General features: G+C 38.0%; 1 protein-coding gene across 3 annotated transcripts in view; it reads right to left on the bottom strand.

Annotated features, from left to right (window-relative positions):
* LOC114656173 (coiled-coil domain-containing protein 27-like) overlaps positions 1-16,608 on the bottom strand; it is a 60,675-nt gene extending 44,067 nt beyond the window's left edge. Inside the window, exons 1-7 of one of the 3 annotated variants that reach the window (XM_028807611.2) lie at positions 16,492-16,608; positions 13,433-13,615; positions 13,002-13,152; positions 11,092-11,208; positions 7,677-7,843; positions 2,525-2,686; positions 1-87 (exon numbers count right to left, since the gene is read on the bottom strand). The exon at positions 1-87 is cut by the window's left edge and continues 138 nt beyond it. In XM_028807611.2, coding sequence (XP_028663444.2) covers positions 1-87; positions 2,525-2,686; positions 7,677-7,843; positions 11,092-11,208; positions 13,002-13,152; positions 13,433-13,585 — 837 coding nt within the window. In that variant the 5' untranslated portion in view covers positions 13,586-13,615; positions 16,492-16,608. Of the gene's footprint in view, positions 88-2,524; positions 2,687-7,676; positions 7,844-11,091; positions 11,209-13,001; positions 13,153-13,432; positions 14,411-16,491 lie in introns of those variants that run through there. The other 2 variants (XM_051930526.1, XM_051930525.1) reach the window with 2 other exon arrangements.
* Between the last annotated feature and the right edge of the window lie 465 nt (positions 16,609-17,073).

Genomic DNA, 17,073 nt, shown 5'->3' with positions numbered 1-17,073 from the left:
TGCAATGAATTCATCTTTCCTTGAAGTCTCTGCTTCCGAATTCTTTAGATCCCTGATTTCTTCTTGCAATTGAAGGATCAACTGTTCCTGTAAACAGATTCGATGAATTTACAAAGTGATGTAATTCAGTTTTCAGTTTAATCAGTGAATTACATTTTTTCCATTAGTATGAAAACAGAATTCTTTTTTATTCTTCCCCCATTTATCTTCATTAAGTACATCTGTTTCTTTTTTAGTTACATCCTTCAAATTCATAATTCAACTAGTGACCCTAATAGGTTATTTGAATTGCAAAATAATGGTAAGTGATTGGTTTTATCCACTCTTTAAGCCTAGGGATGCCTAACTGTCTTCCCATATCTCTATTAGCAGGTCACTTTTCAAGTTACCTTACATACAGTGCATCCAGAAAGTATTCACAGCGCTTCACTTTTTCCACATTTTGTTATGTTACAGCCTTATTCCAAAATGGATTAAATTCATTTTTTTCCTCAGAATTCTGCACATAACACCCCATAATGACAACGTGAAAAAAGTTTACTTGAGGTTTTTGCAAATTTACTAAAAATAAAAAAACTGAGAAATCCCATGTACATAAGTATTCACAGCCTTTGCTAAATACTTTATCAATGCACCTTTGGCAGCAATTACAGCCTCGAGTCTTGTTGAATATGATGCCACAAGCTTGGCACACCTATCCTTGGCCAGTTTCGCCCATTCCTCTTTGCAGCACCTCTCAAGCTCCATCAGGTTGGATGGGAAGCGTCGTTGCACAGCCATTTTAAGATCTCTCCAGAGATGTTCAATCGGATTCAAGTCTGGGCTCTGGGTGGGCCACTCAAGGACATTCACAGAGTTGTCCTGAAGCCACTCCTTTGATATCTTGGTTGTGTACTTAGGGCCGTTGTCCTGCTGAAAGATGAACTGTCGCCCCAGTCTGAGGTCAAGAGCGCTCTGGAGCAGGTTTTCGTCCAGGATGTCTCTGTACATTTCTGCAGTCATCTTTTCCTTTATCCTGACTAGTCTCCCAGTTCCTGCCGCTGAAAAACATCCCCACAGCATGATGCTGCCACCACCATGCTTCACTGTAGGGATGCTATTGGCCTGGTGATGAGCGGTGCCTGGTTTCCTCCAAACGTGACACCTGGCATTCAAACCAAAGAGTTCAATCTTTGTTTCATCAGACCAGATAATTTTCTTTCTCATGGTCTGAGAGTCCTTCAGGTGCCTTTTGGCAAACTCCAGGCGGGCTGCCATGTGCCTTTTAGTAAGGAGTGGCTTCCGTCTGGCCACTCTACCATACAGGCCTGATTGGTGGATTTCTGCAGAGATGGTTGTCCTTCTGGAAGGTTCTCCTCTCTCCACAGAGGACTTCTGGAGCTCTGACAGAGTGACCATCGGGTTCTTGGTCATCTCCCTGACTAAGGCCCTTCTCTCCCGATCGCTCAGTTTAGATGGCCGGCCAGCTCTAGGAAGAGTCCTGGTGATTTTCGAACTTCTTCCACTTACGGATGATGGAGGCCACTGTGCTCATTGGGACCTTCAAAGCAGCAGAAATTTTTTTGTAACCTTCCCTAGATATGTGCCTCGAGACAATCCTGTCTTGGAGGTCTACAGACAATTCCTTTGACTTCATGCTTGGTTTGTGCTCTGACATGAACTGTCAACTGTGGGACCTTATATAGACAGGTGTGTGCCTTTCCAAATCATGTCCAGAAAACTGAATTTACCACAGGTGGACTCCAATTAAGCTGCAGAAACATCTCAAGGATGATCAGGGGAAACAGGATGCACCTGAGCTCAATTTCGAGCTTCACGGCAAAGGCTGTGAATACTTATGTACATGTGCTTTCTCAATTTTTTTACTTTTAATAAATTTGCAGAAACCTCAAGTAAACTTTTTCCACGTTGTCATTATGGGGTGTTGTGTGTAGAATTCTGAGGAAAAAAATGAATTTAATCCATTTTGGAATAAGGCTGTAACATAACAAAATGTGGAAAAAGTGATGCGCTGTGAATACTTTCCGGATGCACTGTACATCCATGTATCTACTTAATTTAAAATCAAGGTCAAGGTTTATGTTTTTGAAAAAATATAAATAAAAATAAGGTAGTGTAAAAGAAATAAGTCCAATTTCACAAAGAAAACAATATACAATAGTCAGTGCTTAAATGAAGAATGATTGTATACAGTACTTAAAGTGAAAGAAATATAGCTTCCATATGGATAAAAATGAAAACAATTCCAGACATTTTGTTATGCATTACACATTTTGTCAGTGGTTTTTATTCTTTGTATTTCATAATCATAAGATATTAATAATAAGAGATATAATAACATAATAAATATGTCATGTTTTTATAAGTAACAGAGCTTCCAAATCCAATAAATGGTGTTTAGACTTTTCCATTATATCTATATTCATACTGTGTAATGAATGGCTATAATAAAATTGAAAGATATTAGAGATGCCAGAAACCTGGATTTCAAAAAAAGTATGCTGTCACCAATGGGAGCACTGACCTGGTCCTGGATGACCTCATTGTTTTCAGACAAGTTGAGCTGATGGGTCAGCTCGGATACTTTGTTCTGAAGAGCAATGGTCACTCCTTCAAGCTTTGAGCATTCACTCTCATAGATAGAGAGCCTGTTAATTTCTTCACCCATTGCCAGTAAACTCTGTTCCTGGTAAAGAAAAAAACATATATCAGGAATGTTATAAGTGGACATGGTAAGAATATCACTTAGGCTTTACTAAAGAATAGGGCACCTTTTACCATATGAAGGTGGATTTGTTAGACAAGGGCTCATATTCATATATAATACAAAATGAAAAAATGAGAAATTATTTGTTGGTATTATAAAAGATTAACTTTGAAAGTGTATTACCATAGAAATACACAATATGAAGAATAAAAAATTAAAATTCTATGAATAAATAATACAGTATATTAAAATAGGAGTTTGAACTGCAAATACAAGTCTGACTTGTGTGAGCTAACACTGATTAAACAAGCTAGTACTCAGGACCTTTTGAAACTATCCTCAAACACCATCTTGTGTATCTTTTAAATGACTTCTATACACTGATTTAAACTCTATCTTTACTGACTTGAACCTTGCATCTTTTAGATCATTCTTTAAGAATGCTAACAAAAAACAGGTTGTTATAAATGCGTTTTGGAATTTATTCATTTTGATTATTCGTGTAATAATTGTTAAATCCACATGAAGTGAAGCTTTAATTTTGGGATGCATGATTCACATGGACAGGGAGAAAAGAAAAGTGAACAACATAAGAAGAAGAATATACCCTGACGAAACGGCTGAATTCCCAAAGAAATTGGCAAGTCCTCTGCAGAATGCACCTAGACTTGAAAAGATGTATCTTCCATCAGCTGTATTTTCTATGTAGGTATTTTTACTAAGATTCTTATTCAAATACATTTCTGATCCCTTTAAAGCTCATTTCAGTACTAGGGAATTGTACCGCGTTAGCCATTATGAATATAATGAGAAGTCAAGCAAAATGACACCTTTTATTGGCTAACTAAAAAGATTACAATATTCAAGCATTCGAGGCAACTCAGGCCCCTTCTTCAGGCAAGATGTAATCATGTAATCATCTTGCCTGAAGAAGGGGCTTGAGTTGCCTCGAATGCTTTGTGGAAGATGACCCGGACACAGACAGGCGGACACATTCAATTCACCCAACACACGTTTATTTTCCATCTATTATTTACAATAAGTGCACACGCACACCCCAAAGACCCCACAAGTCCAGGCCAACAATCCAAATGCCTTTCCTTCTTCAGGCCGCCTCCTTGCCTCCTCCAAGACATCGTCCGTCCTTCACTCCCGACTCCAGCCCCTGAATGGAGGGAGGCAGCCCCTTTTATAATCACCTGGATATGCTCCAGGTGCCTCCCGACAACCTTCTGCCAGCACTGCCCAAAGTGGCGGAAGTGCCGGCTGCGCACCCAGAAACACTCTGGCTGTCCCCAGTCCTCTTCCCCCCAGCACTTCCGGATGTGGCGGAGGTGCTGAGGTCCAGGGCTCCAAAGGCATTGGGGTGCCCCCTGGCGGTGACCACGGGCCCCTACAGGGTTGAGCTTCAAAGCTCTGCACCCATGGACCCCATAGCCACCAGGGCGGTCACCCCCACGTGGTCTGGTCGCCCCCCCAGCCACCTGTGACAGCTTGCATGTTGTAATCTTAATAAAAGGTGTTATTTTGCTTGACTTCTCACTAAGCTCATTTCAAATATATTTCCTACTTTTGATAACACTGACTTTGCTGTGTATTTATTCATTTTTGCATCATAATAATACTGGTGTTATATTTTTTGATTGGGTCAATGTATAATTGTTAAGTACACCTGGTGTGGGTGATTGCCATATTCCCACAGGGGTTACCAGCTGAGAAGAGATGTCTTCAATAGAAAGCAACACGGTGAGCAAGCACCTGTCCTTGGTGACTGGCACTGGTTTAGCTCAGGTCTGAAGACAACCATTTAGTCTGCTTTTGCAGAGCTAGTAAGTCTCTTTGCTTGAAGCAGTTTTCTTCGTGCAGGTAAGACTGTACAAGTGGGGGGGGCAATATAAAATAGATATACCCAACACTCCTATAAACAGCATAGTTAACAGTAAATATAGCGTGAACCAAAATACTGAACAAAGGAATTTCAAGATATAGTTTGGGTGATTGCCATATTCCTACAGGGGTTAGTAGTTGAGGGGAGACATCTCTAATAAAAAGTAGCACAGTGAGTGGGCACTTATTTTGATGATCGACACAGGTACAGCTTAACAGTGTGGTCTGCTTGTACTGAGTTAGTAAGTCTCTTTGCTTAAAGCAGCTATCTACATGCATATAAAAGCTGTACCTGTGGGGATCTATAAAGCAGCTATATTAAAGTAAATTTCCACAACAATACAGAAAGCACAATGCACACGCACTGACACACACATTCACACACACAAAGGGCCAGTTTAGTCACAAGTCAATCTTACCTGCATGCCTCTGGGATTTGGCAGACAACCCCTCATATAGACAAGAAGACAACAATAGAGCTCCATACACACTGTGACCAGGCCAAGATTTAAATCTCAGAATGCTGGAGTTGTGGAGCACATAGGCTTATAATACAACTATGCCTCCCTTCAAAAACTGATATAAAAAAGAGTTTGACAAAAAAGTATAAAACAGAATTAATTTGCTCATTTTGCATATTTTCAGATTCTAAATGGGTGTATGTGGAGACAGCCAGCATATAATCTGGTAAAACAGGACTCCAGTCCTTAGTGAAACACTAAAAATATATAACAAAATGAATGAGAAATAGAGCACAACTCATAATGCTATGAGATTTTTTTGCTTCTGGCAGCAGAATTTATTTTTTTTATGTTAGGATTATAGTGTCACAAACTTAATGTCTGCAGACATTTTTATTTTTAGAAAAAAGTTAAAGTCTACCACCATCTTCTTAAATTTTCTGCACTAGTGAAGATAAGGGATGAGGAGCACTTCTACTCTAAGGAGAACTGTATTGAGTTTTTAAATTAATAACACTATTTCAGTCAGTCGTCTTTAAGGCATTGTTGAAGTATATGCTGGTTATCTACATTTAATCCTCTAACAGTGCTTCCTGTAATTGAAAACGTTTACAGACTGAATCATCAAAGTAAACTTGTACAATTTTAAGTAGCACCTTTTTGATGGTTGCAAAAATATTAATTGATAATGACTGAAATGTAACAGAGTGGGAGAGCTGCCGCATCACAACAAAGGAGATGAGGATTTGAGTCCCAGATGCTCTCTATGTGGAGTATGCATGATCTCCCTGCATCTGCATGAGTTTGCTTATGGAGCTCCAGTTTCCTCCCATTGCCCAAAGACATGCAGGTTAAGTGGACTGGCGATGTGATGAGATGGTGTGCTGTCCAGGGATTGTTCCTGTCTTGTGTCTGATGCTTGCTGGGATGGGCTCCAGTTTCCCTTCTGCCCTGCTCTAGTTAAGCAGGTTTAGAAAATGGATGGATGGGTGGATGAACAGTACAGATATATATACCGTTTGGATTAGTGTATTTATGTTAGCTGTATAGCACTTTGGTCAACTTCTGTTGTTTTTAAATATGCTCTATAAATAAAATTGACTGGTCTTGATTTTAATAATATTGTTCGCCTTTCTAAGGCAGTGAGTGTTACATATAATCTTCAGCGGGATGCCTGTAATATTCAGAGCTGCTTTCACTACCCTTTGTAGTGGTTTGCCTTCTTGGGCCAGAAGGTGTCATACCATGATGTAATGTAGGCAATGAGGATGGATTCTACTGTGTTCCTGTAGAAGTTCATACAGATGTTACAGCAAATACAAAAAGAAAGACCTTTAAGGAAATTAGACTTGTGAGCAACTAATTGAGCATTATGTGAAAAATAAAAACTAATCTCCTTATGCTGGAAAATATTTGAAAATAAGTTTTGAAAACTTTCTATAATGTTCCCTTACACATTTTATATTGTTGGTACATAAATTTCCTTACTCAAACAAACTTTATACATATTGACTAGAGAAACTGCCTCAAAACTCCCACCGTGGTCATAAGATGTCAAGTTTGCACATTCTCTGTGATTTCAAGGGTATTTCAAGGACATATTCATTTGATAAATATCCCAGCTATGAGGAAATCAGTATGGCTGTGTGGGTTTTTTCTATAATGAACTGGCATCACATCCAGGGTTAGCTCCTTGCTTGCAGCTTAATGTTATTTTAACATAGTATACGGTGTAAATCATTTACAATTTATATATACAGCATATATAATGTGTACTGGATAGCACTGAGTTTTGAAGACCAGAATGGAAGAAAGGGGCAAATAATTTTTCACAACACTGTGTATAGAAATGTCACTAGATATGGATTGCTGGAGCAAGTAAGCTGTGGGACTGCAAAGAATGAAATGAAAAATGCAAGGAAAAAGAGGTCATCCTTTGCCGAGCCTTGAGAGATGTTGAGAAAAAGGGCAGGGATGTTTAGGGAAAACTAATAAACAGGAGCCCCATGCAGCCAACTCTAGAGTTTCTAGTGTTTTTGGTTCAAAACCTGGTTTGGGCTACTCACTATGTGGAATTTGGATGCTGTACCTTGTTTACACTGGTTATTTGATCCTCCCCATATCCTAAACACATACTGTATTTACAGTATGGTGATTTAAACTGGCCCAATATGAGTGAATATTGGTTAGTGCATGAGTATGACATGCGGTGATCACGATGCATCATCCAGAATTGGTTCCTGCACATTGCAGCCAGGATGGACACTGGCTCCCTATAACCCTTACCTGGATAAATGAGGGGTTACAAAGTTTATAGATAGACCATAATTTTCTATCCCTGGAGCAATTACTCCTTTCCTTAGAACCTCACTTTGATGATCCTTTGGGCTAAGTTCATGGTAGTTATGAATGAATCTGGTGCATGTCAAGGCAAACCTCATCCCCACATCTGCACCTCTAGCTTCATACTGGCCACACAGGAATTGTTTCTGTGGAACTGTGCCTAGTGGTATCACACAGTTAGCAACATCAAGCTATGTATGCCAACCTTTTCCTAAAACATTTTTACATTTGTGTATTTGATACTTAAGTTAGTATTATATGGAAGGATATTTGATTACCTTTTCCTGTAGCAGTGCAAGGTACCATGGCATTTTCCCAGCTTCTCCATTTTGTTGACTCTGGTTTGTGAAACCTGCATTAACAAGATTTTCTCTCCTTGTTGGCTCTTCTGCTGAGTTACTAGCGGTAAGGTCATTCCTGGTTTGAGAGATGAGAAACTTGAAGCCTGCAGAGCAAATATTTATTCTTTCAGTGGAATGCATTCTTACTTTCAGTGGCTGAGTTTTCAGTAAATACTCTTCAAAACAAAGGCATTAGCTATTTACAAGATTGTTAAACTTCCTTGAATCAATGTGCAGTTGCCAACTCAGTCTGTAAATTAATGGGCGAAAGTTAAGCAAAATCCTTAGAAATATCAAGTAAAATCTAAAATCTTCCACTTCTTGTTGATATGAGTGAATTTCTGCATAAGTTGTTCTTCACATAACAAATCAATATTGATATTTATGACAGAACCACATGCCAGAAAAAAATAAAAGGTCCTCAAAAATGTGATGGAGGGAAATCTGCCCGTCAGTCTTAGGCAGAAAAATCTCATGTTTGCATCTTGGATGGAAATTCTAAAGTAGGAGTGAAATCATAATGTGCATTTCAGTGATGGATCCTGTAGCTTGTTAGGACCAACAGCAATATCCCCCATTACAAGGATCCTAAGACTAATCAGAGGCATTCTAATTAATCATGTTATACCTTGAAGTTTTTCATTGGTCTTTATAAGCAGAAGTGGCCACACATTCTACCTACAATTCTTTTCAATAAAATAAAATTATAAGCAGCAAAGAATTGTGGCAATGAATTTGCTTATTCATGGTTGCAATGCAATGGATGAGTGCACCATCCTTACATCTGCATAAAGGGAACTGAGTATTCTAGCACATTGTTCAGAAGGCGCAACCAGTCAGGTTATTCAAGACATGTACAGGAAAGGTTTTGGGCAATATTATAATCATCTGGTGGATTATCTAACTTGGTAAAGGGTTCATACTAGTGACAAACTGTCTATCTACCTGTTCAGTAAGGTTCCAGAGTAGACCAGAGTAATATTTTGAAACAATTCTTCATTCATTTATAACATACTAATCACTGATTCCCATATTAGTGTGTTTGCCTGTTTTAGTATTGATTATTATTTTCAGTGTATCTCTTGCCCATTTCACCTCCCCATCCATCCATTTTCTGAGCTTGCAGTGTTCTTAGGGTGCAGGGAGCTGGAACCTATCCTGGTAGCACTGAATGCAATGCAGAAGCAATCTTTTGCAGGGCGCAATCACAAACACACCTAGATTAATTAACCTCAGGCCAATTTAGTTATCCCTACACTCTGAGCCTTTAGCATCCCTTAAAAGTCCGGATCTCAAGTGCATCTCTTTAGTTGCCCATTGTCTGTTCTGCCCCTAAATGGATGGTCAGTACAGTTTTGGAGAGACTTAGACATACTTTCCAAATTATAACACTGCATTTCCACCTGTTCAGCAAGTCTTTTGTAGCCTTCCACTGCATCTTTGTGTACTTTTTCGGTCTTGATAGTAGAACAAGTATCCCAGGCACCTACTGTTATACCTTTTCCAGTTTCCTGGAAATTCACTGAATGCTTCCACAGAGGCCACATATTTCTCTCTCTTTCTTCTGCATTGTCTCTAGCTCACTATTTTCCTTCAGGTGTGTCAGCAACACACTCATAACTTGTTCTTAATGTTAAGTTTACTGCCAGGAGGTTCTTCTTGATTTTTTTAACATTTGCTTATACTTTGTTATTTTGGTGACATCATTTTGAGATTTTTCTTTTTATTGGTGCTGTATTTTTGGAGCTACAGAACACTGTGAGGTGATAGGCATGCTATGTATTAATTGTGTGACCAGTGACATCATTACATGCTATAAAAGATGGCTGCACATATTAAGCAGCATCCAAACTTTGCAGTAGTTGTAGTAGTAATGGTAATTTGTACCCAGTACTGTGAAATTTTTACTTGCATGCTCATCCAACAGGCAACATGTCACATTTTCCAGCCCCATGATAACAAGACTGTGTTAAAATTCATAACTTGATTTCATTTACTAGAAAACACAAATCAGCTTACATATTCTTTAACCTAATGCTCCTTTGTTTTATAACTGTCGTAAAAATTAAGAAATCTAGAAGGACCTATTTGGTTTTTTTTTGTACATTGAAGTGTTTTGCTCAAATGAGGTACATATTTATGGGACTACATAAAGTTAGATTGCAGTTTTGATTTTTCTTCATTATTCAACAAGTTTAATGTAGCAAATGGAACGTTGGTGATCAATCTTAAACAACCACTGCAATGACTGGACTACTCTTCTGTTTAGCCCTTAAAGAAAGATTTTTAGACCTCAGCTACTTTCTTGATAAAATAAAACTATACAAGAGATCTTGCTTGCTTAAAGCTCTCTTCAATCCCAATGATATAGACCATACTTGATGAGGTCTGCTGCCTCTGTAATGGCTCCCACATGCGCACATTAATGCAGAGATATTCTGTTTTCTTCCTTCTGGCATTTTCCTATGAGACTTTGTCTTAGACCTGAACCATCTTGGTGGTGTCGTAGACTTTGGCAAATTTCTGTGCACCATTCACAAAACTTTTTAGTATAAATAGATTATTTTTATCACTCCAGGTGAGAAGGACATGCTTAAAATTGGGTGACATGAGCAAATGTTCTTGCAAGGGCAAATTAGATTGCTGTTTGATGGTACAAAATTCAGCAATCCATAGCAAGTCTGGACTCATCATGGCCTGCTGACAAGCGCAACCATAAATTATGTTGAGAATCTGTGTCTGAGTCTTCAGCTCATTTTATATTATTCTTTTGTTGTAATGATTCTTAGGTATTCTTATTTATGTTTTTGATTACATTCATTCATATAAAAAGACAGCTCAATTTACATTTCTTTTGTTGGATGTGTTTCATCATGTGTGCTGTTCATTATGGGTAGCCAAAAATAACACTGAATTACAGTCTTCAGAATTTATTATTCATATCAAGACTGATGTCTACAACACTGACATCCCAGAACAAGGTCAGAGCCTTTTATATACATACACCTCAAACCCCTTTTTACATAACAAGGAGGGGCCTATCCTTGTTTGATAAAAATATCAAAACCCAGGGCAGTAAGTGTAATGTGCCTTGTCATAATAATTCCATGTGGGCCAGTATTATCATAGTATGTCATCTTAGTACATCAGTCTTTTGAACCAACTGAAATATCCTTGCTCTCCATTCTTTGTCAGGTGACACATACTGTATATGCAACAAAAGTGTCAACAGTGTCAAATTGTATCAAACGCACCACTGACAAATCATACTGTATAAACATTAAGCTCGTCTCAGCCATCAGATACTTTGGAGTTACTAGCTACTTTATGTGGCACTGCATTAGGTTTTTACCGCTGACACCATGGAGCTGAGGCTTCAGACTTGCAGTACTATTACATGAAGTGGGAGGTCCATTGGGGAAATCATTCTGTGAACTGTGTAATGAGCCAGGCTTGTGCATCCAGGCACCTGTGAAAACAGCACAAATTGCCATGAGACCCAGCACTATAGTGCTTAGTTACACTTGACATATACACACTTGTGGCTAGAAGCAGGGACACAGAGATTTGCTTTGTTCAAACAAGTCTTGGAAAAAACTACAATAGCTTTAAAGATTGGCTACATCAGAAACTGAGCCATTCAATCAAAATAGTAAGCTGTGCAAAGAGAATATAACATCATACATATGGGTGTAAACAAGTTTCAGATATCAAACTATAGCATTCTGCCATAGGCATGCTGTAAAACATTTTTTGACTCTGGTTCCTACATTTTTTCACTTAAGCGCCTTGAGCATGGGAAAGGTGCTATATAAATAAAATGTATTATTATTATTATTATTACTGACAAGTGGATGTAGTCACTTCCATCAGTCAATATATAAAAGTCATAAAGTTGTTGCTTTATGGTTATTTACATGTGAAAAGGTTGGGCTATGCTCTAAATTGTTTTTCTTTCATAAAATTAACCAGTTAGGATGTGACAGCTATAGCTACACAAAATATGTTTACTAGGACCTTCAATTACCATAAATACTTGTGTATAATGATGTATTATCATTTAGTGGAATAACTCAAATGCTCCTGCTGTCAAATGCTTTGGAGACAAACTATGCAGGCCTTCTATATCATTTGGAGTGGTCTCAGTCTCCTAAACGTCCCTGCCATCAAGCCCATAATGTTGAATAGCATGGAAGGTTTTGGAGTCAGGGCCTTCCTACAGATTTTATTAATTGGAAAGCAGCCCTGCTTAAGTTATAAATGCTGTATTTTGATAGAACATCCTGAAATTATACATTAGATATTCTAAACTCAGTTGCTGGGAAAGTCACATAACAAGTTTGTTTAATTCTGGGTTCATCTACACCAGAGTGACCTAAAGTCCTTCAAGTCAACAAGATAAATCTTTAATGTAAATACTGTAGTAGTACCATTCTTTAGCAAAAAACACTGAAGTGCAGAGATAAAGTTAATAGTTTCAGATATTTTGACAAATGGTCAGTTAAATGACTTGTGATATCCTGAGACAGACCCCCAGATGACCAGAGTGAGGCTGGGAAAGTACAGACAAATTCACAATTTCTTGTCTATGCTATATTAACAGTGATTGTAGACACTTTCTTTCCTGCCCAAATGTCCAATTACATTCAATTTGACCCAAAGACATAGCTCTGACCAGTGCTGTAGTAGAGCTTTGGGTGTGTTGTCCTGGCATATGAGTTCCTCACAGAATGCCACAGACATGAAGCTATGACAAGCACAGGTGGCATCCTTTGCTGTGGCACTACTGAAACTCTTTGGCAGTAGAGGATTGCAAAGTTTAACTTCTTTTTATTCAGATTCTACAGCCACTCCTCAAAGAGACAAACTTCACAAACAAATGAACTGAGAGCACAGGACAAGATCATAATGGATAATGAACACCACCACTTGCAAAAAAAATTATGATGCGACAGGAAAAACAGAGTGTGAGATCAGTCTGAAATCATTAATGTCATTTGATGGACCATAAACTAACAGTAATAATCAGGGTAGATGACATAGTATACACATAAGGATATTTTAATGACTGGAAAGTAAAATATTTACAATCTGAATATTTAATTTACCTGCTGGAGAGGATAGCACCTAAAAGATTGTTGCCTATGTTATTACAGCCCTCACAGGTTCTACTTTTGCTTTAATGTGATATTTTAAAAAGTCTATTAATTATATCCCTACAGTACACATCAAAATGAGTTTAGAACAGCTGGGTGGACTTACTTTTGGGTAGTAGTGCCACGTTTACGTTGCTGGGTAATTCTTCTGTTGAGCATGCTGGTAGTTTGGTCAAAGTCTCTTCTATGAATGGTAAATTAATCTTCTCACTGTGGACTTCGTGAACATCTTTATTTATAGGCACAAGTGCAATAGACTGAAAGGACATACACATTAATCAAAAAGATACAAATTTCTTGGATAGAGAGATGTCTAGGGTGCTTCGTGTTTAAGAGTTGAAATGAATATAAATTTAAATTTTAGATACTGAAAAATGCCATTCATGCCAACATCTTTTTAAAATATATACATTGCAAATCCCTGGTCAAAACATCAATTATCATTATTTAACTATGACTCTTTATGGAGTCATGTTTCACAGCTTTATTTCACTTAAATGCCATGATGGTCATGAAGACGTGTAATGGTGAGGTTACCTGATTGTGCTGTAGGACACGGGAGGTGCAGGACTTTCCACGGAGCAGAGGAACACAGTCAGTCTTACGTAAGTGCCAACAGGCAGTGCGTGGGCGACTTGGAAATCTTTGGCTGTCTTCAGGAGGCTTCATGATTAGTTCTATTCCTTCCATGGGTGCCAGTTAATACACAGCATTATGGTCCTAAGCAAGAGCAGTTATATTTGGATACTGTGATAAATGTCTTAGAAAAGTTTTCACTTGCAATTATGAAGAAACACACTTGATCTACAAGGATTTTAAGCTGCACCTGTGTTGCTTAGCTGCTATTTGCCTTCAAGCAGGTTTAGCAGGTGTATAACAAAATAATCTCTGCCATACCAGCCACTTAACATCTCCAGAGTAACAAAACGAAGGGTGTGTGACATTTTGAGAGACAGATGGCGGTGACTGTGTAAAACTGACATTTGTTATCATACCTTTTAAGAAAACAGAGGGATGTGTCCTTTTGAGATTTTTCAGTTCTCAGTTTTTGAGCGTTATCCAGTAAGAATGACAATTTTATTTCAGTGATGAAATATAGAAAACCTATTAGGAACTGTAATACTCAATCAAAGGAGCACAGTGGAATAAAACTTTACATTTGTCTTCAACAGATCATAGAACTAAAGATTTCCTCTTAGATTAGTTATGTACACAAAATGAAAATATTTACAGAAAGCAATTTAAAATTGATAAAAGCAGAGTAATAAATGGTCAGCAATGTAGTTTCACAGCTAAATGGACCTGAGCTTATTTTCTGGCCAGGAAATTATCTGTGAGCAGTTTGCACATTTTTCCTGCATCTGCATGAACTTTTCACATGTAGTCCAGTTGCAGTTCATATACAGATGTACATGTCAAGACAATTAACAACTCTAAAATTGTTTGTTGTGTTTAAGTTTTGTGATGAACTGGCAACCCATCCAAGACTGGTGGTGACCTATAGTGGAAAATGCAGGTAATACAAAATGGTTTCATTGAAAGATGGAATGGGCGGCACGGTGGCGCAGTGGGTAGCGCTGCTGCCTCGCAGTTGGGAGACCTGGGGACCTGGGTTCACTTCTTGGGTCCTCCCTGAGTGGAGTTTGCATGTTCTCCCAGTGTCTGCATGGGTTTCCTCCGGATGCTCCGGTTTCCTCCCACAGTCCAAAGATATGCAGGTTAGGTGGATTGGCGATTCTAAATTGGCCCTAGTGTGTGCTTGGTGTGTGGGTGTGTTTGTGTGTGTCCTGCAGTGGGTTGGCACCCTGCCCGGGATTGGTTCCTGCCTTGTGCCCTGTGTTGGCTGAGATTGACTCCAGCAGACCCCCGTGACCCTGTGTTCGGATTCAGCGGGTTGGAAAATGGATGGATGGATGAAAGATGGAACTATGACCCAGATAAATCAATCAACAAACCAGTAATTAATCATTACCATATACATTCATGCAATAATTATGCTGTAAGTTTGTATTTCAGTACATCTTGTCATGACAGTCACTTGTTCTTGGTTAACCCTTTGCATCTATATTTTCATTTAAGACAATTTTCATTAGTGAACATTTTTAATTTTCTTTTTCAAACGAGCAAGTAGTGTGCTTTCTCTCAGTAGCTGCCAAGTAATTAAGTTTACCTGTCTTTCAAGCACTTTGAGCATGAGAAAGATGTTACATAATTAAAATGTATTATTATTATTATTATTATTATTATTATTATCCACCAATCATTAAATATTTTATCCTTTTTTTCCACTGAGTCCAACAGATGGCCCACTTGATAACCCAGTGCTTTGGCTACAACATTTCCCTGCGTGTTAGCCAAACTGGGGCCACTCTTCTGCCTGAAGAGTCAAGCGGCACACGCAGTACTACCAACTGCAAACAATTTTATGTTAATACTTTTTGCTGTGTATTGTGTGTTCACAACACAGTACTATTAACTGTAGTGTTTTAAAAATATGCATTTAATGTTAAAAAAAAATCTTAACACTAAATACAGCAAATCAAAAAATGTAATGTCATATTCTTATCTTTCTGATTTGTTCTCATTTATTTTTTATCTAAAACCAATAAGAAGTTTGCATTTCTCATTTTCCTTATTTGATTTACAAAACGACTAGATATAATCACACATGAACAAACAAAACGAGTTCAATTTGAATTTGAAATATTACATTAATAATTAACCAATAACTGGCAGGTTATTTCCAAACCTGCATCGAACTTAAAATGAAAACCTGATGTTGGTAATTTATAAATAATATTTGTGGATTTTTACAATTGTTAGTTTAGCTCTGTCTTACTTCGTAATACATATTTTTCTGCTCCTGTGTCTGTAAACTCAGATTGAAAAGGTGTAGATAACAGATGAATGGACCAGATATACTAGTTAAATTCATATATTTAGTTATACAGTATTCATTTCTAGCTTTCACTGCATAAGCACAAATAATTTTATACATAACTTGTTAATACATTAAATATATTTATAGTTTCATTTATGCATTTTCTGCCAAAATATTTACATATTGTTCAGTTATATTCTTTACTCAGCTACTCCACCTAATAGTAAAAGCCAAATAACAGACCCATTCCTAACGTCGTGAGTCCGCAAAGCTAGACACTGTGATACCCTGTGAATAAATCAATCGTTCTCATCGCATATAGTGTTTTGCATTGAGCTCAATAACACTGGCTCTTTTGAAAAGCACATAAAAATGCATTTATGACCGCAAGTTTAAAGCAAGATGCATCGTAAACGAAAGCGATTTTACAATACAGTAGACTTAAAATCCTTAAACTCTAACTTACGGAAATAAACACTGATTCATATAGCGTCTTTCATTTCTAACCGTTAATAACTCTTTAGAAATACCAGACATGGGTTTATGTTCTTGCAGGCGCAATGCTATTACTTAGCCGCATTGATTTTTATATGCAAAGTGTATGGAGTATTACTGAAATATTAGCTTTTTAAGCTTTAAATTTTTCTTAGGATCTTAGGAGTCACAATTCAAAATAATATTAGAGGTAAGAGCTGCAGTTAAAGAAGAGACTCACCTGTTCGATCCTGTGACTGAAATAAAATGTGTGTGTGTATGAGAGAGAGAGAGAGAGAGACGCACACAGAGAGAGAGCGAGAGAGAGAGAGAGAGAGAGAGAGAGAGAGAGAGAGAGAGAGAGAGAGAGAGAGAGAGAGAGAGAGAGAGACGCACACAGAGAGAGAGCGAGAGAGAGAGACTGTTAAATTGGCGCGCGGAGAGGAGATGTGGATTATGAACCTCTGGCGTATTTCAGGTAAACACTGGCGGTGGTCTAAAAGAGCTCGGTTTTCATAAATGTGTGTGATTTACACATAAACACTAATCTGTTCGTTCAGTCATTTTCACGTGTTCAGTGTCACAGGAAACCAGAGGCAAAGCCTGCAGATACTGGGCCAGTTCCACACAAGACGCACCCTCGGACAGGCACGAGACAGTTTAGCTTAGCTCATAATGTTTTATTAAGTGTGTGGTGTCCTAGTGGAAACCAGCTCAAACTCTTTTACAACATACAGTATATGCAGAGAATCAATCAGCGCTTGTTTTATCAAATGCAAGTGAAACGTTAATTTTTTATTTTTAAATTGCGCCCAGTCCGGCT

The sequence above is a fragment of the Erpetoichthys calabaricus genome, chromosome 8, assembly GCF_900747795.2.
Source record: "Erpetoichthys calabaricus chromosome 8, fErpCal1.3, whole genome shotgun sequence".
Taxonomy (NCBI): domain Eukaryota; kingdom Metazoa; phylum Chordata; class Cladistia; order Polypteriformes; family Polypteridae; genus Erpetoichthys; species Erpetoichthys calabaricus.
The sequence above is the reverse complement of the archived record's forward strand: the minus strand, read 5'-3'. Positions and strand labels throughout refer to the sequence as shown.